Source organism: Akanthomyces muscarius, chromosome 1 (genome assembly GCF_028009165.1).
Source record: "Akanthomyces muscarius strain Ve6 chromosome 1, whole genome shotgun sequence".
Taxonomy (NCBI): Eukaryota; Fungi; Ascomycota; class Sordariomycetes; order Hypocreales; family Cordycipitaceae; genus Akanthomyces; species Akanthomyces muscarius.
The window spans coordinates 948,657-968,523 of NC_079241.1; the positions used below are offsets into that span (position 1 = coordinate 948,657).

The window sequence follows — 19,867 nt, forward strand, 5'->3', positions numbered from 1 at the left end:
AAGGATTCTCGGCCCTGATCGTGGTCGGTTTACGTGACGGGGGATTAAAACAAAACATCACAGCCACAAGACCAGAAGCAATTTCTGAATCACTCTCTTCGTTGATAGACCATGATGAAAGATGAAAGATGAAAAATGGAATAAATCAAAAACTCCCGACCGTTGCGAATGACGTAGCTTTTCAATACCTTGTCATATATATATACATTAGTTTTCCCTCTTCTTCCCACCGCGAGCACCGTTCTTGTGCACCGACGTAACCTGCTGCGACTCCTCCGCCACCATGTCCTTGATCCACGCCTTCCAGTCGTAGCGCCTCGTCTTCCACATGTCGCCCTTCCAGGCGCGCCACGCGCTACGTCCCATCCAGCACTCGCGCAGCTCCGCCTCGTGGTCGCCGAGCGTTTGCATGATGCCGTCCTTGATGTGCGCCGGCACACTAAAGTCGCGGCCCTTGGTCGGGATCTCGGCCACGGCGATGACGATGTTGTGCCCGTTTTGCGACACGGCCAGCTCCGCGATGTGCGGCGCGAGCGCGTTGACCGTCGACTTCTGGAAGAGCGCGTTGGCCGAGGGCGTCTTGAGCGCGGTGCTGAGCAGCGTCGCGGTTGGGTACGAGTTGTTGGCGAGGCGCAGGAGGAGCGCGGGCGACAGGGCCGAGAGGGATTCCTGGACGCCCTTGGCGGGACCGGGGATGACGAGGAGCGTGGTGAGGAGCTGGGCGCCATGTGACTGGATGGCATATTCATTCTTGGTCAACTGCGCAAGGTCCTTCTTCTTGGAACCGTCGTCGCTGTGCAGCGAGCAGAGGGTGGTGACGAGATCTACGGGATTTGAGCCGCATCCTTCGCGAAGGCCCTTCATCAGTTGCTTAATCTCTTCCGTCAGGCCACGGGCCGCGCAGCGCTCAAAAAGAGTTTTGAGAACATTGTACCGGTTTTTGGATACAAGCTGTGGCACCGTGGGGCCAATCTTGGCAACAGCCTCGACCAATTGGTCCTTGCCGATGCGGTTGAGGACTTTGATGGCGGGGTAGCACGAGACGTCGTTTCGTACGTAGCCCTGGATGCGGGGCAGGAAGATGTTTTGGTTGAGAGCCTTGAAAACCTTTCCGGGCGCATGCGTAATGATTGTCTCGATGAGACGCGAGCCGATTTGGTCGTAGATCATGCCATTGACAAACTCGGTGGCCTCGGACGCCTCCTCATAGAGCGATTGCGGTGCGCCGGGAAGTAGCTGGAAGAGCAGCGTCGGCTGCTCGGCGTCGGCCTTTTGCTCCGACTTGTTGAGCGACAGGTCCAGCTCCAGGAACAGCTGCAGCGTCGGGTTGCCGATGGGATGGGCTGCTAGGACGCGAAGACTGGTGGCGTCCATGGTCGAGGTGGAATCGCGAATGATTTTCGTGACGGCGACAGTAAATGACGATGGCACGGCGCGTAGGCCTTGATTTTGTTCGTCAATCGCCGCGGAGCCAGCAACAGACACCTTTTCCTTCTTCTTGCTCTTGATGAGAGTCTTGAATGCGACGTCCCCTAGCGGGCGGCCAGACAGAACCAGAATCAGCACACGGAGGGTATGAGACGCGAAGCGGTCCGTAATCAGGAAACCCATGCTGCCCTCCAGCTCGTCTAGCGTCGCGAGGAACAAGTTTTCCATGGAATTCTCAGGCTCCTGATCTCCGGCCTCGGTACCCTCGGTGTCGACGACAAAGCCCGAGAGCTCCTGGGACACCACACCCGCCGAGCGCAGGAACAGCGCCTCGCAGCAGTGGCTGGCGAAGCGATGCTGCACCAACGAGAGAAAGTGTCCCGCGAAAGCCTCAAACAACCTCTTCTTCTGCGAAGTGTTGGCCAGCTGGATCAGGCGCTCCATCAGACGCGAGCACGACTGGCTGCTGGCGACCTTGAGCTCCTTGCCCTTGGCCTCCTCGTAGACGCTTTCCAGAAACAGGGCGCGGTCCTCGAGGGTCGGGAACTGGTTAAGCTCGAGCATCTCGTCGGCGCGGCGAAAGTATTCCTGCTCCTCGTCGGCGAGCATGCCGAAAAATTCCTTTTCAGCGGGCTCTTCCCCGTGGTTTGCGAAACCGCCGTCGGCCGTTGCCGCTTCGTCTGGGTAGTAGCCATTGTCGTCGCCATTGTCGTTGACATGGTCGTCACCGTGGTCGTTGCCTTTGTCGCCACCGTTGCTGTCAGCCTCGACGCGCGGTCGCTTGGAGTCAATTTCGTAGCCGCCGACAAATTCCTCTTCCCCGTCATGTTTTCTTTTGCGCGCTTCGCGGCCAGAGCCTCTTTTTGTGCGTGGTTTAGGCATTGTGAGTGTGGTTGTCGAGCAGAAGCTGGTGGGGTGTGAAGCAGGTTTGCTCGCCAACTTTTTTTTCCCGGTCGCAAAGTGCGATAAGATAAGCGCAACTCACCCGGCTACGCCTCTCATAAAGACATAGACCGCCACATTTCCAGGCATTTTTTCTTTCTTCATTACTTTTGATTCTTTGAATCTTGTTCTGGAATTATCTCGTATTTGCTTTTTTTTCGTCTCGCAGTTGACGCAGTTTGAAGCAAGCCGCTTACTGTTGCTTAAACACCGCCCAGAAAGGCAATGAAAACCGCTGGCAGACCACCTCGACATGAAAATCAAACATACTCAGTACATAACATTTGGGGCCTCTGAATCACACAGTACGCCGTGAGCGACCATTCATTCTGTCTTCATTTTCTATGATAAGCTGTCGTTTTTCTGACCTTGTCTGATCAAGTAAGAACCTGAAGACGCTCATGTAATTGCGCCTGCATATAAACGAGCCAGCACGCCCAGTTGACCAAACTCTCGCATCGCAGCCGCATTGGCAAAAATGAACGAACTTATAGATCTCCAACAGAAGATCTCTCACCTTGTCAGCGCATTGTCTTTTATTAGTCCTCGGGGCGAAAATTTGGATCATAGTGACGATGAGCAACGCATATCCGACCCCCCATGCTCTCTCGAAGAGGAGCACGACCTGGGCACGACATACAAGTCTGCCGATGAAGTCGACTTTGAAGCACCGATTACCTCTGGCGAAGAAGACATCAAACGCATTCAAAGCAATACGTTAGACCGTCTTGCCGAAGTTTTGGCCAAGCTCAAGACAGCAAAAGGCGGCGAGAGGTCGGATGACGCCAATCGTGATGCGAAGCATGTGACCAGTTTGATGATGGTAGAAAACTTGAGTGATGATACTGTCAGATTCTTTTACACCAAGAACGAGATCCTTGATTCCGAGGATGTTCGGTTTTTGCAAAATCTAGAACATTTGTACCAGGGCATAGTAATGAAGGGCAAACCGAAACTCCTACCCCGTGCAGTGTTATAGGATGGCTAATCATGGCTAATGAGGTGCAGCTTAAAACACAGAAGCTCTGATCTGGCTTTCTGCACGGGCGTACCTTGATACATTTTAATACATCTCAACAGCCTTCGCCCCACGGTCTTGACTGTCGCGGACGCTACAGGTGGACAAAGCGCTTACAGCTCATACTGATCTGATCTTCTCGAGGTGCCAAATAAAACTTCGACAAAACGTATGATAGAATACTACCCGCAAAGCCAACATGAGTCATGACTGCCATGACTGCCAGCGTCGCCCAAAAATAAAACCCGTCTGCCCGGGACTGCTCTACTACCCTTCCTACTTGACATCGGATGAATTACTTCCAAGGGGTCTACCATCATGCTAGTTTCCCTCGAGGAAATGCCTCTAGCAGGTCCAGTATAGTCACATGACCATTCTCCTTGGCCACATCATACGCTGTTTGTTTAAAGATATTCAGGATGGTTATATCAGCACCGTGGTGAAGAAGCTCCTTCACAACACTGACGTGGCCCGACTCGCAAGCCTGAAGAAGCGCCGTACCAAGGGAAATGTCCAAGACGTCAACGTCGATACTGCACAGCAGCTCCTTCACCATATCTGCTCTACCCCTACAAGCAGAGACGTGAAGTAATGTGGAGCCACTTACCCATCTTCTACTTATTAGATCGGTTTTGCCAACATGAGCGACCAACTCCCTGAATACTTCAGCACGTCCAAATAGGCAGGCTACCTCGAGGGCTGGCGTCTCAAGACCACTTTCGTCTGTCAATATCATATCTTTATCGCAATGACGGAGGAGCGCACGCACCACAGAGATCGCCAGGCGCTGATGCCGAGCAGCTATCTTTAGTGCTGTGCGGTTGAATCTGTCCTTAATCCTCACTATCCTGGCGGCGGCCTCTTTGTCGAGAGAGTCCAGCATTGCCAGTGCCACTTTGCTGGCGCCAAAACTACAGGCTGTGTGAAGCGCCGTATCCCCGGAAATACCCATTTTCGTGCCTAAGTCAAAGCCGCTGTCAATAATTTCCTTTGCCTTGATTTCGTCGTCGGTTTTGCAATATTCCAAGAGGCTCCACAATGGCTGCTCTCTATCACGTTGTCGCCGGGCCTCAGCTTCGGCTTTTGCCTCGTCATAGCTGCGCTCTAGCTCCCTGAGGATTATGTCTGTCGTGATTGCCATGCCATTGGTGGCGTCAATCATGCGCTTCATAGTATTCGTCACCCGAATGTCCTTGGGCTGTTTGTAGATGATGTTGTGCTGCACCTCCGCCCAGGCTTGTGTGACTACCGTTCCGACTTGAATCTCCACCTTGAGCGGACTGAATAGCCTTGCCATAGCTTGGAGATCCTCGTCCCACTGGGTTTTATTGCCCGCCCACCCGACAACTACTTGCCATGACTTGTATCCGTAGTGCTCCCAGGTAGCATCGTCGCGGTCTTCACCTTCTTCAAATCGCCCTCGATCATGTCTGGTAAAGTCTTGGTTTCCCGTCATGGCAGCCTTTCGCGTAGGGTCCATTACCGTGCCAAACGGATGCTTCACATCGAAATCCTGCTTGAGTCTCCGCGCAACTTTAATGACATCGCCAGGGAGATACAGGCCGATGCGCACGGCGGCAAGATCGCCCATGTCTGGACTGTCTAGCAATCGAGCCTGGGTTTTGCCCATTTCAACGGCCTTTTCAAACCATCCAAGGAAAAACTGTTTTCCATCAGCACTGGTGAGCTTTGTTTCCAGCGGCTCATCTCCCTTTAGCCTGCTCGTCACCACTCCCTAGATTGCGCATCTGGTTTCTCCGTTGACCTCCTTTTCCTGCACAAGTAGTTCTTCGCAACATTTCTTCACATCATCTGCCATAATGTTGAACATGCGTTTTGCTTGAGGTGTTTTGTAGTTGGTAATGATGTCTGACGCTTGTTTGTCGTATGATGTGCTGGAATCAAAAGCTGAGGCCACAAATAGATCTGGAGCAGCAGGATCCAAGAGAGGTACCCGGCTAGATCTAACGGCAGCTTGTTCATGTAGAACGATGTTGGAGCCTGGTTGTTTGCGTCGTCGTGCTCTTTTCTTCTCTTTCGCGTGCTGTTCATTCGTAGGAGGAGGCATGGCGGGCGCCAACTGAGCAAAGCTTCAAAGTACAGGCAGTTCCGCGTCAACCTGTCCGTGTAGCGCAGCCTATCCGCAACGGTGAAAAGAAGCCTAGTTCGTGAGTTTGGCCCACTGTGAAGGTATTAATGCTAAGGCGGCAAGTCGAGAGGTTATGCGGGCTTGATGGTGTTACTTAAGTGTGCCCATTGTCAGGTAGGACAAGCCGGGCCATCGGACCACACCAGTCGATGTTGTTTTCAGCTTGTAAATATATGCGCGATAGAGGCACCAGTGGGCTGCAGTGTCAGCGCAGTACGCCTCAGATGCAGTGCCACAGCCTCACTGGCGGCCTCTACAAACGTGTTTGTAGCTGCAGGCCGAAATGGGAACTCTAGCGGATCAGGCAAAAGGCCACCGCAGCCTAGCCGCTACATGCAGGCCACCATTATCGGCCTTCTGGCATCGGCAAAACTAGAATATTTCGCGAAAAAAGTCTTGGCCGCTCAGTTTGGGGGCGAATAGGGTAGTGAGGGTGGCGTCTGAAAGGGGCGTCGGCGTTTCGAGTTTCCTCACCCTGCAAAGGTACACGGTCCGAAGAGGCGATGCACCAACGCAGCGGCTATTGAGCTGGCTGTCAAGGCTGCAGTCCCTGAACCTGGGAAGATTTTAAAATCTCAAGGGGCTGGTATCTTCCCGTCATGTTTTTTTTTTAGTTGAAAAGAAGTGGCAATTCTGAGCTTGTCTGCTCACCGCACCTCCCCCATTGCTAACCCGCCGCTTCTGGAGGCGGCAAGCCTTCAGCGTTCCAGGCGCATTACGAAGCGAACTCAGCAACCACAATGGCCCGGCAAGGAGGAGCATGTAAACCTGCTGACGAAGAAAATTCTGCATAAGACTCCGAATTCAGAGCCGAATCAAACCAGAACAGTCGCTGATTAGAAAAGCCGCATATAGCAGAGTGTATTATTCTATGAGACTGCGCAGTGTGTCCTGTCTACCGACTCAGTTCAAGTTATCAAAAAATACCCGTGCCCCTGTTGCTCAACAACATGAGACCCACTGCCATATCTTTTCTCTTTATTTTATTCTGCTCGATCGCTTACAGGCCGGCAGCCAGGTTGGGCTGGTCGACAGTGTTGGCGTCAAAGGGAATGATGTTACCGTTGCTGTCCGTCATGGCGGGAGTCTCGACGGTGACCTCATTGGCATCCTCAGCTTGCTGGCGGGGAACTATCGTGAGAGACAAGCACAAATATTAGCCGCATTATCCTGCTGCTTGACACAAACTTGACCCAGTTGGCCCCTTGTGTATGGGGATGCGGCTTACCAATGGGGTTGGCCATGACGGCGGCGACGAGAGCAAGGAGAGTAATGGCGGTGAATTGCATTTTGACGGGTTGAGTAGATAAAATAGGTTTAGAAAGGAAGGGTTTGAGAAGAATAAAAAGTGAGATAAAAGACGTTTGGAGATGAAGCAAAAGAGGACGTGGAAGATCAAGGTCAGCAGTTTGCAGGACAGAGACTTATTATATTCTAGATCTGGGCATGCCGCGCCACCATTCAGAATGGCTACGTACGATCCATCGACTGGCTTCACGGACCGGATTTGCAGCTCGGAACCTGGGCGACCCGTTGCCATGTGTCAAAGCTTGACTGATAAGTTACTGCTAAAGACCAGGCCAGAAAGACCAGCCGATGTCGAGACCAGACCACACACCCGCACTCCAGACGACAAAAAAGAGAAAGGACCAACAAAAAAAAGTTCAGGCCAAACAGTAGCAAGTATAATAAAACTTCAAACCGGCCCTTGCATGCTCATCAAGTTTCAAGTCCGCCACCGAGTCTCATGGTGGGCGGTGGGGAAGAGCGTGTGAACAAGCTTTTGGGTGCAAGATGGAGACGAGCTTGGCAATCTGGCTGGCCCCTATTTTGGGAGAGGAATGATTTGTCAATTTTGTGATACTCGTGTTGATGAGATGCTTGGATGATGAGATTTGGAGACTGCAACGCGTTCGAGGCCTCGCCTGCTCAGGCACCGGGGTTGCAGGGACCTGAATCAGCGCGCCGGGATGTGAAACGCAGGCGTGCTTCACCTGATTTTTTGGGTGTTGGCGTGCCGAGATGGGGTGAGAGGTACAGACGAAAGATTGAAAAAGAAAATAGTCTATTTTCCCAAGCCCCTGTTTTGGATGCATGATGGAAGAGAAAAAGTATATATAGGCGACTCGGGCTGTGTTGTCCAAGTTTTGTGTCAGGACGGACGATTGGTATCATCGTCACCTTGATCGGCACTTGCAGGCCTAACGTTGGTAGTGGTGAAGATGGCCGTGGCGCAGTTGGGGTCTCTGGCATGATTGAGGCATAACCTGGGAGAGGAGGATGCAATGACAAATGATTTCATCTTTAGAGTAGGAATTTTTTCCATCTGCAAAAAAAATTAAAAATTCAGCCTTTTGTACAGAATGTTGGAAGCGCCGTGATAGGTACGTACGACGAGTCAGAGCAAGCCTCAAAATGGCGGCCTGAAAAGCCCACCATTCAGCCATGATCGAACAGCCTTTTTCAACCAATCCACCAGTGCAGCACTAGCCGCATTCAACGGGCTGCCTTTACTGGCAACTATACGGAGTAGCTCGACCATCGACGGATAGAGCTGCGTGCATCGGGTTCATCATCAAGGTGGAGCCGCAAGTGACATCTCGTGCTGCCTCTGTTCCCCTCTTTCTTTCTTTCTTGCTTTCTCCCCCGCATGTGCCGGATCGTGTTTGCCTCTTCACTTTACCTCTCCCTGGTAACAAAGTCTTGGGAGCAAGAAGCTCAACGACCCTGAAATACCGACGGTCGAGAGCCTCTTCCCCGCTTTCCCATACCATCCGATTTAATTTAAACCCAAAAAAAAACATTAAAAAAGAAATCCTCGCTTGCCGTCCTCGCGTTTGTGCCCACCTCTTTGATTCCTGAAACTCGGGCAGCCAAGCAGCCAGCAGCCAGCAGCCATGGCCGCGGTCGAACATTGCCTCGTCTGCTTCGAGGCGCTCGATGCCGCTCTCCACAAGACCAAGGCTCTGTCTCTGGACGAGCTGCGCGCCTCCTGGGCCGTCTACAAAAGCTCGACCGCCTCGCCGGCCGTCTTTTCGCCCAAGGACCCTGCGCTGCAGCGCGTTGCCGCGACCACCATCGCCACAGACAGCGATTCCGCATCCGCCTCGTCCTCGTCGACAACGTCGCTCGGCGCCTCCACGCCCGCCACCTCGGCGTCCTCCCTCACGCCCGCGACCGTGACATCGGCGCCCCTCTTTGTCACCTGGAACACCATCGACGACCCCGACGACGAAGAGGACGAGGTGTCGCTGCGCGGCTGCATCGGCACCTTTGAGAGCCAGCCGCTCGCCGAGGGCCTGGCCGAGTACGCGCTCATCTCGGCGCTGCAGGACACGCGCTTCGCGCCCATCTCCCGCCGCGAGCTGCCCTCGCTGCAGGTGGCCGTGACGCTGCTGACGGATTTCGAGGAGGCGGCCGACGCGCACGACTGGGACGTCGGCGTGCACGGCATCCGCATCTCGTTCCACGACAAGGGCCGCCGCTACGGCGCCACGTACCTGCCCGACATCGCGTCGGAGCAGGGCTGGACCAAGGACGAGACGCTCTTCAGCCTGGTGCGCAAGGCCGGGTGGACGGGCAGCCGCGCGCGCTGGGGCGAGCTGGCGCTCAAGGTGACGAGGTACCAGGGCAAGAAGCGGTCGATGAACTACGGCGAGTACAAGAAGTGGAAGGACTGGGCGGCCAGACAGGCATAGAACTGGCACCTGTTATTTCCCCCTACAGGTCACATCTGGGGCTTTCTTTTACTCTCTAGAGGATAGAGTCGCTGACTTGTGTGCTTGTGTGGTTTTGCTCCGGTTTCTGTATTCTGGTTTGACATGTCACTTTTTTTGGGCGTTTTTTTTTTTGGAGTTGGCAAGCACATTTCAGTTTTCGTTGCTTTTTGCTGTGCGGATATTACATGTCACTGCATTTTAGACAGTGACAGCAGACTAGTTGCGGCAGCGTAGAAGGACGGACTTCCACTAAGCTAGCATATACCGGAGCTACATTAGAGCCTCTACTCATCCCGTAGATGATGAATACATTTACTTTCAATATGAGTATGATGATGTACGTGTGGCGTCATGAGAGGCTGCTGCTGCGGCGTTGTCGCTGCACCTGGTGATGGAAAAATCCTAGCTGGCGGATCAGAGGTGTACCGGAGGGCCGGCCGAGTCGGGACGCAAAGTTGTGGACGCGGTTTCTTTCTTCATTCCAATTGCGCACTTGAGACGAAAAAAAGGCAAGCCAGATATTCGGGACGATTGTCCTTAGTCTCCCTTTGATGTGACTCTTCTCTCGTCGGGCCTATCTGAGACGAGCCAAGAGACATTGCCCTACGTTAGCCGTTCTGGTGACGGTGGTGACATTGCAAAAGAAAAGAAAGAAGTGAGTGGAAAAATAAAAGCATTTTCGGATGTCATGGAAAGCAAGCCGGAAAACACAACTAGCCAAAAAAAAAAAAAAAAAAGAAGAAAAAAAAAAAGGCTGCCGAAACGGAAGTATCACGGAAAAGCAAGTGTAATAACAACCCCTGCCTGTAAGTCGGCTGTTGTTTATAGCACTAGAGGGGTTGAGGGGCCGTTGCCGCGTCGCGATCCTTTTTTTTTTATATGTACATGTCTTGCCAGTTTTTCTTTTCTTAGTCCTAGTCTGTGACGTATCGGACGCTGTGCATCAGATGAATCAGACGCCCGGAGAAGAAAAAGCACGTCAATCGGGAGACATGCATGGAGAAGGAAGGGCATGAACGTGTCAAATGTGTACTCTGGTGGTTGACTGATTTGACTGGGTATTTCAGCCCCCGAAATGCAGAGCACGGACTGGCGCCACCTATACATGAGACGGGACTGGCAGCAGCCGGCTCTGAATTGTTACGCAAGACGGGAAAGTAGTCTTTCAAATGGACAGGCAAAAGTTGTTTAGGGTTGTTTAATCATACGAGAGCTGTCCAATACATTGTGTGAACATGACGCGTTGGATCTTGTGCCGGCCGGTTGAGCGGTTGCTGGGAAATAAAAAAGTACTGAAAACGGCCCGAACGGCTCTGCGCTGGAAGGCGATGTAATTATTAGGACCACTTAATTAGTTGAACCACCGTGGCGGTTCCATTGTCTCAGTTCTCTCCTCCCCCTCCATCCCTATCCCCATCCTTTACCTCCTTGCGCCGGCATGTGTTTCCCAGCTGCGCCATTCTGCCGAGTTGTGGCACCGGGCGTATTGACTAATTGATTAATTAATAAAATTGCTAAATTCTTTTTTCTCGTCATGTCTGCGCTTTCTTTTCGGGGCCCTGTCACTGGGCCCTGCCACTGGGTCTTTGCAAGACAACCATGTATACAAGGGGGAAGGGAACAGGAGGGCAAGCACAATCTTCCCCGCGTTGTAAACTACATCCAATCCTTGGCTCTTCATCTCTCAACTGTCAAGTCCAAAGCATCTGCTTATTTTGATCCTCGGAAGAGAATTACAGCAGCAAACAGCCTGCCGCTTCACGTTTGCATCAGACACCAGATACGTGACCGGATACTACCTTTGCATAGTACCACACACCCCTGGACGCGACTGCAGCCCACCTAGATAGCGACAGCAACCTGACTGGACTGGCGCCACGGCCCTCCTTCGGACCCAACTGCGGCCAAGCGACGGACGATTAAAAAAAGTGTCTGTGCCATTCCTGCTTGATTGAACGTCTTTGGACCGTCAACCTGTCTTGACGCACAGTCACCTTCATCTCGCCAGTTCAAGGCCGCCTCTACGCCCTCTCCTAGGCATTCGTCTTTCCTGCACCTGCACGAGCGCAACACGCGTGCCGCGGCACCACAGCAACACCACCACCATCACCGCGCCCACGACTTGGCCAGGCGCCGCGCTCGACATACCCTCAATCGCTGAACATCCACACGGCGGCCAACATGGCTTCCCACTACCCGACAGGACAGCCGGTGCAGCACCCCGCGCAGCTGCAGCAGCAGGCGCAGCTCGCCGCGGCGCAGCAGCAGCAGGCCGCGACGCCCTCGGTGCCCATCTCCATCACCATCTGCGGCGACGGCGGTTGCGGCAAGTCGTCCATCACGCTGCGCCTCGTGCGCTCGCAGTGGACGTCCGAGTACGACCCGACCATCGAGGACAACTACTCGGTCACGCGCCGCGTCGACGGCACCACCTACCACCTGTCCCTGACGGACACGGCCGGCCAGGAGGAGTACCGCGGCATGTGGGCGAGCTCCAACCTCGGCGCCGACGCCTTCCTGCTCGTCTACGACATTACCTCGCGCGACTCCCTCGACGCGCTGCAGTACTTTGACGACTTGATCGACATGGAGGCCGAGACGAGGCTGGACAATGCGGAGCGCGCGCGCAAAGCCGGTGTTCAACCTGGCGGAGGGGCAGCAGGAGGAGGAGGATATACAGCGCCGGGCTCAAAGGTGGTGCCCCCGGTCAAGATTGTCGCCGGCAACAAGTGCGACCTGCAGCAGAGCAGGCAGGTGCCGGCCGCCGTCGGGCTGGACTGGGCGCGCAAGCGCGGCTGCGGCTTCATGGAGACGAGCGCGCGCCTCGAGGTGAACATTGAGGAGACGTTTGCGCTGCTGGTGCGCAGGGTCATGGAGCGGCGGCAGCTCGCGCAGATGGGCATCCTGGACAACACCGAGATGAATGCGCGCGGCATGACCAAGCCCCTGACGCCGCTGCCGCACGAGCACGGCACCATGGGCGGCGCGGCTGGGGAGAAGCGCGGTGGGATGGGAGGGCCCAAGATGACGGGCGAGCGGTTCGGACGCGGGCAGGGCGGGTTCTGGAAGAGCCTGCGCTGCTGGTAGTGACGGCTGCTTCATCATCTTTCCACATTCGTCGGGGTGGGTGGGTTTGTTTTTATCACGTTGGAGATGGCGGGTTTTGGAAGAGCCTGCGCTGCTGGTAGTGACGGTCTGCTTTTCGTCCGTCTTCTTCCTAACAGTTACGTCTTTGGGGGGTGTGTCTTTTTTTTTATCACGTTGGAGATGATGGCGTTTTCCTGCCTGCAAGCGTTGCTTCTGGCTTTTTTGTATAATTTATTTCCGGGGTTTTTGGACTGGGTTGGATTGGATTTTGCTTGCAGAGATACCAGGGGCTACAAAACGATTATGGCGCCACGGAGGAAACGAAAAGCATTGCGGAGGAATGATGGATGGATTCTTGGATACATGTCCTGCTTTTTGGATACGGCGAGCGTTAATGATGATGGAGAAACGAAAGAGTTTTTGATTGGATATTCTCGAGTCTCGGCAATTGAATAAGAGAACAAACTACTTGTTGACCTGTAGCGATGGACCCCCGTTCCCTTGTTTCGTCGTGTGTCCAAGTTTGATACCCAACGCTCGCCCATTGCGAAGGATGCCAGGCGCAAGCCCAGAAACCGCCTAAGGGTTAAAAAAGGGCTGCGGGCCGCAGTAATCGTGATAGTTCCACGAGGTGTCGCCGCGTCCAGCAATCAGAGGCAGCGGTATCGGTGGCTGGGTGCTGGGCCGGTGGCGCGCGCACCAGCGGCGGCGGCGACGCGGCGTGTTGATCATCTCGAGGCAGCGCGGGTCGGCCTCGTGGGTGTAGACGCGGTCGCAGACGACGACGCGGCTGTGCTCGCGGCAGCCGCAGTTGTGCGTGGGATAGTGTAGGTGGCACATGACGATGGTGATGACGATGAAATGTTTAAAAGTTGTTTGACGTTTGGGGTTTTGTTCTTGGGAGTGGGTGGTTTGGAGGAGGATGTTGGAGATGCGAGTTGATGGTTGGAAAACTGGTTGGACGTCGCTGGGTTACTACGACTGATATACATGTTGGTGGACTTGCGAGATGAAGTGAAAGGGCTACTGTGATTGAATTTTGGGATGAAGTGACTGCATGCGACAAGAAGAAAAGGCGACGTCTCGGGCTGTAGAGGCCGGGACGGCGCAGCTCGGTCTTTGACGCCATCGTCGGTGTGCCAGCCTGGTAGCAAGCGGGCGAGAGATGGCCAGATGGCATGCGTTTGCTGCGCGTCAAATACTGTGAGAAAGATGTGTCTTGCACCCAAAAAAAAAAAAAAAAAAAAAAAAAAAAAAAAGGAGAAGCAAATAAATCCGTCACATCCGGATCACTGTTGCATTGAAGCAACGGCCCGTGTAACAAGAGGCTGTCGGCGTGCCGATGTGCCGTGGCTAGTCTGCGATGAACTGACTGACAATTCCGCGGCTTTGTTGCCCCTTCTCATGGGAACGTGAATTCACCCAATACCGCATCGTCTTCTCCTGTCTTTTATCTGTGTTTGCTGCATGTAAACACGACATACTTGTGCGCCTGAGCCATTGCCGGTTTGGGCAGCCCCGCGCTGTGGCGTGGCGTCGGGAGGCTCTGCTGAAAGGAAATGCGCCATGGCGTGCGACCAATCAAACAAGCAGCGGCCGAGGTGGACGCAATAGTCATTTTGATGAATAATACAGGGGCAATTTTTCATTCTCTTGTATGGGCGATGCTATTTCGCCATACCTCAGCTGTATTCGACATGGACGGCCCGCGCACCTCTATAACCCCGCGTTTGACATGATTTGGGTTTTTGCTAGGCCGGTGGCAACAAGGACGGACCCAGAAAGTTGTAGAAAACTAGACAACACAAGTTACTGGCACGGCCGTGAGGCTAGTTGAGCAAACTTAAGGCAGTTAGTGAATACAAACACGGCTAGGCGCAGGGTGTGGCATCGCCGACAGTCCGTCGCCCTCGGTAGCGAATGCGCTGCGGGACCTCGCTCAATGACAGGCCTCTTTTCTGCCTCTTAGGAAACGCATGTTGCCTTTTTTTTTCTGCCGCGGCATTTACTTGCTATTTTCCTCTTTCCTACATTCATTGCCCGTTTTCTGTTTTTAGACCGCCCACGAAAAGGAAACAACCACCCCATTTCGTCGATCCCACCGTTCGTCATCGCCCGCAGTGACAGAAATCTCACACACACCCTTCCGTCCTAGCCAGTTTGCCAGCCAGCCAGCCAGCCAGTCACCAGCGCAGCGCATTCATTCCCTGCCCAGCCAGGGCCATGTCACCACCCGCAGCGACCGAACACGCCCAAAATGGCAATTCCTCACCCGCCGCCGCCGCCGCCGCCAGTCCGCTGAACCGGGCCGGCGAGCTTGAGCATGTAAGTCGTCCGTACAGACAACGACCGCATCGCATCGTTCTTTTCCCATTCGCGTGCGCATGCGCATCGCGACAGCCTGCGACATGCTAACCCGCTACGCACTTCAGCTCCTCCACGCCGTCCAGCAGCTCGTCGTCCCCTTTGTCCGCGCCGCCGACCAGTCCGCCGCCGAGAAGCCCACGGGCACCATCCCCAAGGGCCACCGCAACGTCCTCGTCCAGACCACCGCGCCCGCCGACCTCGCCGCCAAGCTCAACCTCACTCTGCCCGCCGAGGGCCAGGGTGTCGAGGGCCTGCTGGCCATGATTCAGCGCATTCTCGATTATAGCGTCAATACCTGGGATCAGGGCTTCCTCGACAAGCTCTACGCCAGCAACACTCCTGTGCGAAGCTCCTCTGCCGTTTAGCCCTTTTCAAAGAAACAAAAAAAAAGAACTAATCGATCCGACAGGTCGGCGTCATCTCCGACATTATTTTGTCAATCCTCAACACAAACGTAAGGCTTTTGGCTTCCCAAACCGCCCTCTCTTTGCTGACAAACCCCAGCTGCACGTCTACCAAGTCTCGCCCGCCCTCTCCGTCATTGAAAAGGCTACCGGCCGCGCCCTCGCCAACCTCTTTGGCTTCACCGGCGCCTTTGCCGGCGGCATCACCTGCCAGGGCGGCAGCTCCAGCAACCTGACGTCGCTCGTCGTCGCGCGCAACACCCTGTACCCGGACACCAAGACCAAGGGCCTCTCGGCCAAGCACCACGACTTCGTCGTCTTCACCAGCGCCCACGGCCACTACTCGGTCGAGAAGAGCGCCATGATCTGCGGCCTCGGCAGCGACAGCGTCTGGGCCGTGCCCGTCGACGACGACGGCTGCATGCGCGCCGACGCCCTGCGCGAGCTCGTCGCCCGCGCCCGCGCCCAGGGCAGGACGCCGCTCTACGTCAACGCCACCGCCGGCACCACCGTCCGCGGCTCCTACGAGCCCTTCCGCGACGTCGCCGCCATCTGCCGGGAGTTTGGTCTCTGGATGCACATTGACGCCAGCTGGGGCGGGCCCGTCGTCTTCTCCCGCGCCCACCGCCACAAGGTCGACGGCGCGCACCTCGCAGACTCGATCACCATCAACCCGCACAAGATGATGAACGTGCCCACCACCTGCTCCTACCTGCTGCTGCCCGATACGCGCAGGCTCAAGGTCGCCAACAGCACCGCGGCCGGCTACCTCTTCCACGAGGGCGCCGAGGACGGCGAGACCTGGGACCTGGCCGACCTGACGCTGCAGTGCGGCCGCCGCGGCGACAGCCTCAAGCTCGCCCTCGCCTGGCTCTACTACGGCGCCGACGGCTTCGAGCGCCAGATCGACCACGCCTTTGACATGGCGTCGCTGCTGCACGCGCGGCTGGCCAAGACGGGCAACTTTACCCTGCTGTCGGGCAGCCCAACGCCGTGTCTGCAGGTGTGCTTCTACTACAGCCCCGGGGGCGTTCTGTCAGAGGACAAGGGCGTCAACACGCGCGAGACGCAGCGCATCGTGCACGCGCTGATTGAGCGCGGCTTCATGGTCGATTACGCGCCCGGGGACAAGGGCAGCTTCCTCCGCGTCGTGGTCAATGTGCAGACGCTGCCGGGCACCATGGAGGGTCTGGCCAAGGCGCTGAATGAGGTCGGCGCGCAGGGCCAATAAATATAGATGAAATGATTATAGATATAGAATAAATACAGAATAAATAGCCAAAATGGGCTTCGGATATACGCACTGCCTTTTCCCTCTATTTTGTCGGCTAGCCGCATAAGCTAGGTGTGTCGTCACGCCAAACTCAGTGGCAAGGAATACGCAGTCATGCTTTGATTTGAAAAAGAAAGGGGAAAGGATTGAGATTTTGGTAGCAACTGCAATTCGTTTCTCGACTTGCTCTTTTGTAAGTCGTCTTTGCTTTAGTCCCGCAAGTAAAGAAATCATCTTATCCAAAGAGCTAGACTCAGCGCAGCGAACGTGAAAAGTTGTCCACCGCCATATTTCTGTCAGGAGCACCTCCATCGTCATTTATTCCAAATCATGGTTATTCTTCAGGCTCATTTGCCGCATATACTTTTTTCTTCTCCTCAATTTTGTTTATTTTTGTTTTCGATTCTTGAATGCACAAGTAGCGTTACACTGCGTCAGCGGACATGACCTCATGTGTATTATTAGAGCAGCACGCATGCCAGGTCACGGAGCCAAGAGCTGCCAGCACACACAAAAACCCCGATATGAGTCTCCAACTTGACCAACAGTGTTGCATTTCGCCTTGGACGTCCCTAAAATAGCATACTTACACCAAGGCGGTCGACAGACTTATTACTACAACCCCGTCGATCCATGCCCCATGCAGTTGCGCCATTACTCTTCCTCGAACCCGCGTGCTGGTAGTCGGGCCACAGGGCTGCGAGCCTCCCCGCCGCTAGAGTTGTTCATTTCAACTGGACGCTAAATTTAGAGGCATGACTGTAAGGGTATTCCTAAAACTCACTACTGGCAGAACGCTTGCTCAACCCCAGTCGGCCAAAAGCAGGCGGTCACAGCTCGCAGCTTGTGGGCGCTTATGCCTGACCGACTTGGGAGCCTGCAGCTTGTCAGTCAGCCTCGGCGGGTCGCTGAAATGCCACGCGGAGAAACTCGCTCATGCGAGCCTTGCTATATAGTTAAAGAAGGAGAAAAAGTATCGATGCATAAGAAACGTCGCTATCAAGCAGTCAGACAGTGGTGCTTGGTTATCCCGGAACTTGAGCATTGCAGAATTCAACACGCAAATCCCCCCGTATATAAACAGCAGATCAATGCAACCTCACCATGCACGCTAATAGATATTCAGGCCCGCAAAGAAACAAATCTGCCGTGGCGTCACATTAGCGTCCATCCTCAGCCGCTCAGCCCCGTTCTTGTTCGTTGTTCACTGCTGTTTTGGACCAGTCCACGGCCCATGGTGCTACGCCTCACGGCTCACTACCGTACTGGTAGTTACCGCATAAGCAGCTAGCCCGGGATTCGGTCGTGGGCTGTGGTTAAGCATGTGGCTCTGCAGGAAATTGCTGGATTATTAAGTGCCAAAATGGCGCTTTTGGTGTGTTTTGTATGGATTGCTCCTGGAAGAAAAAGGCAGAACCTTGGCGGCCAAGCTGGACCTGATAAAAGGCTTTGGTCCGCAGGTTCCGCGTACTGTCGCCGAGGGGGGCAGTCTTTGTGTGCGTCTCGACTCACAAGCTCGTTGTTCTATCCAGACATTCTACGTGCTTTTCATATTCAGCACGCAGCAAGAGAATCTCCTGCCTAGATGGCTCTACACAAAGCACAGGCGCAGTTTGCGCGAGCCCAATGGCGACTCAAGCTTCTTGCCCCGATTTGGGTTTCGCAGCTTCTCCTGACCATGGCCATGATGGGTCTCTTTGCATGGCGATTCGGCAACACGATGCGACATCACGACGACAAAGTCAAGGCTGGGAAAACCCCCATGATAGAATACGCGTATGTGGGACGACGACTTGTGCGCATGCGCCTACATGGCTAACAAACAACAGGTGGGAGGCTACGAATATCGCCATGTCTCTGGTCGCCTCGATATGCACATTTGTGGACATGGCCCGATACTATACCGAGTCGCTGACACCATGGACGATGCTGTTTACGCACGTCATCAAGGCGACCTGCGCGTTCGCCATTCTCGCTCTCGATATCGCCGTGTACATTACGCTCAGCGAGGAAAAGTACTCCCTCATTGGGATCGCTCTGGACGGCCTCCTCATGTAAGTTGCATCGTCGAATGGTTCGCCTTTGGGTGTGATGAAAGATTGTGCTGACGGTGCTGGAAGTCTTTTGACGGGTGCCATGACCACATATGCCATGCTCGCCTACCGCCGTCTTTCTGCGTACGACGACTATGCACACCCAGCCAATGTTAAAGGCTATGGCTTCAGCGACTACTCGACCACCAGCAACACGACATACCTCTCTGCAAACAGCCGCCATTCTGTAAAGACGGGAAGACTGAGCATTGGCTCCATAAACGAGCCCATCAACATGGACTTTCTGGATACCACACCATACCACCACCAGCGAGATACCCAATTCGACGATTACATGGCCAAGCGCAACTCGTTCAACGCGACCCGCGAAACGATACCCGGCACCGGGGACGTCGGGCGCGGTCCCCAGGCATATTCACCGCCCGGGGGCTCACCCAAAGGCCTGTCGCCACAGAGCCGCTCGCCACCGTTCGCCACGGGCCAGGTCAAAGCCCTGCAGCGCGGACCGACGATACCGCGAGCGACGAGCTGGGCGAGCGACCACGTTCTCGTCGCTGTGCCGGAGGAGGACGCTGAAATGGACCACACAAACACGGACGGCGTGTCGCTGCTCAGCCCAGACAGCAGCGAGATGCCCGGCTTTGACGGCCCGCGGGTGGCGCAGGAGACGGATATACCCGAGCCCAAGTGGAAATGATGGGGGTTTTTTTTTTTTGGTTTTGTTTTATTTCAGTTGGCGTGTTTCTCCATGGCAGATCCGCTTGAAGGAAACAAGCATTGGCGTTTGGGTGACGGATGGTACCAATGCTTTTGTACCAGTCGCAAATCCCAATAATTCCAGTTTCAACGAATTTGCCAGCCGGACCCTGAAAATGTGAGACAATGTGTTGATGTTGCTAGTTTAGAGGCGGCAGCAACCGCGTTGCTTAATGAGCTTGTCCCACCAAGCTGTCGCCACACGTGACTCGCAGCCCACGGCAACGGAGCGAGCCCGCCAAGTGGGACACTGATGACGGACAGCGTGCGGCCACTGAATTGTTAGCGATCCTATGAATCACAGGGACAACAGACCAAACACCTTTTTGTCTAGGGCTCTTGTGGTTCCCTTTTCCCCAGCAAGACTAGTCTTAATCTCCAGGCCAGCTTCACAAATCCGAGCACTATATCCTCGGCGTCACTTCCAGCGAGCTTCCGAAGCGCAATACGTCCAATCTCCAGCGCTACTGTACTTCCGTCCCTCCACCCCCTCCACTCCGCGCGGATAGCCCCTCCTTGACCGCTTCACACGATAACCAACAGCGGGAGCACACGAATTCGCGAGCGAATTGCCTCGCGGGGTGACCTCTGGCATTACCCGGGCTCTGGCGATAGAAAGCGGCCTTCAAATTTGCGCCGCAACTCATACAGCCACCTGGCCCGCGGGCTC

At 54.7% G+C, this 19,867-nt stretch overlaps 8 protein-coding genes across 9 annotated transcripts; 5 read left to right on the top strand and 3 right to left on the bottom strand.

The window, feature by feature from the left end:
* Positions 1-207: 207 nt before the first annotated feature.
* On the bottom strand, positions 208-2,310 carry LMH87_005229 (uncharacterized protein; the record flags this gene model as incomplete). Its single annotated transcript, XM_056202911.1, has 1 exon — positions 208-2,310. One exon carries the CDS (start codon positions 2,308-2,310, stop codon positions 208-210), a length of 2,103 nt encoding a protein of 700 aa, XP_056058421.1.
* A 538-nt stretch (positions 2,311-2,848) lies between these two features.
* LMH87_005230 (uncharacterized protein) lies at positions 2,849-3,349 on the top strand (the record flags this gene model as incomplete). Of its 2 annotated transcripts, XM_056202913.1 has the most annotated exons (2): positions 2,946-3,012; positions 3,093-3,349. In XM_056202913.1, the coding sequence occupies 2 exons, from the start codon at positions 2,946-2,948 to the stop codon at positions 3,347-3,349; spliced, it is 324 nt and encodes a 107-aa protein (XP_056058423.1). The 2 variants fall into 2 exon arrangements, with proteins under 2 accessions (XP_056058422.1, XP_056058423.1); XM_056202912.1 differs by having other exon boundaries at positions 2,849-3,349.
* A 355-nt stretch (positions 3,350-3,704) lies between these two features.
* LMH87_005231 (uncharacterized protein) lies at positions 3,705-5,018 on the bottom strand (the record flags this gene model as incomplete). The annotated part of the gene is made up of 4 exons (XM_056202914.1): positions 3,705-3,957; positions 4,080-4,104; positions 4,158-4,175; positions 4,337-5,018. The coding sequence occupies 4 exons, from the start codon at positions 5,016-5,018 to the stop codon at positions 3,705-3,707; spliced, it is 978 nt and encodes a 325-aa protein (XP_056058424.1).
* Positions 5,019-5,123: 105 nt separating this feature from the next.
* Positions 5,124-5,456, bottom strand: LMH87_005232 (uncharacterized protein; the record flags this gene model as incomplete). Its single annotated transcript, XM_056202915.1, has 1 exon — positions 5,124-5,456. One exon carries the CDS (start codon positions 5,454-5,456, stop codon positions 5,124-5,126), a length of 333 nt encoding a protein of 110 aa, XP_056058425.1.
* A 2,978-nt stretch (positions 5,457-8,434) lies between these two features.
* LMH87_005233 (uncharacterized protein) lies at positions 8,435-9,235 on the top strand (the record flags this gene model as incomplete). The annotated part of the gene is made up of 1 exon (XM_056202916.1): positions 8,435-9,235. One exon carries the CDS (start codon positions 8,435-8,437, stop codon positions 9,233-9,235), a length of 801 nt encoding a protein of 266 aa, XP_056058426.1.
* Positions 9,236-11,437: 2,202 nt separating this feature from the next.
* On the top strand, positions 11,438-12,343 carry LMH87_005234 (uncharacterized protein; the record flags this gene model as incomplete). The annotated part of the gene is made up of 1 exon (XM_056202918.1): positions 11,438-12,343. The coding sequence occupies one exon, from the start codon at positions 11,438-11,440 to the stop codon at positions 12,341-12,343; it is 906 nt and encodes a 301-aa protein (XP_056058427.1).
* A 2,223-nt stretch (positions 12,344-14,566) lies between these two features.
* LMH87_005235 (uncharacterized protein) lies at positions 14,567-16,345 on the top strand (the record flags this gene model as incomplete). The annotated part of the gene is made up of 4 exons (XM_056202919.1): positions 14,567-14,668; positions 14,776-15,051; positions 15,120-15,164; positions 15,215-16,345. The coding sequence occupies 4 exons, from the start codon at positions 14,567-14,569 to the stop codon at positions 16,343-16,345; spliced, it is 1,554 nt and encodes a 517-aa protein (XP_056058428.1).
* Positions 16,346-17,972: 1,627 nt separating this feature from the next.
* On the top strand, positions 17,973-19,138 carry LMH87_005236 (uncharacterized protein; the record flags this gene model as incomplete). The annotated part of the gene is made up of 3 exons (XM_056202920.1): positions 17,973-18,163; positions 18,217-18,441; positions 18,508-19,138. The coding sequence occupies 3 exons, from the start codon at positions 17,973-17,975 to the stop codon at positions 19,136-19,138; spliced, it is 1,047 nt and encodes a 348-aa protein (XP_056058429.1).
* Positions 19,139-19,867: the final 729 nt, after the last annotated feature.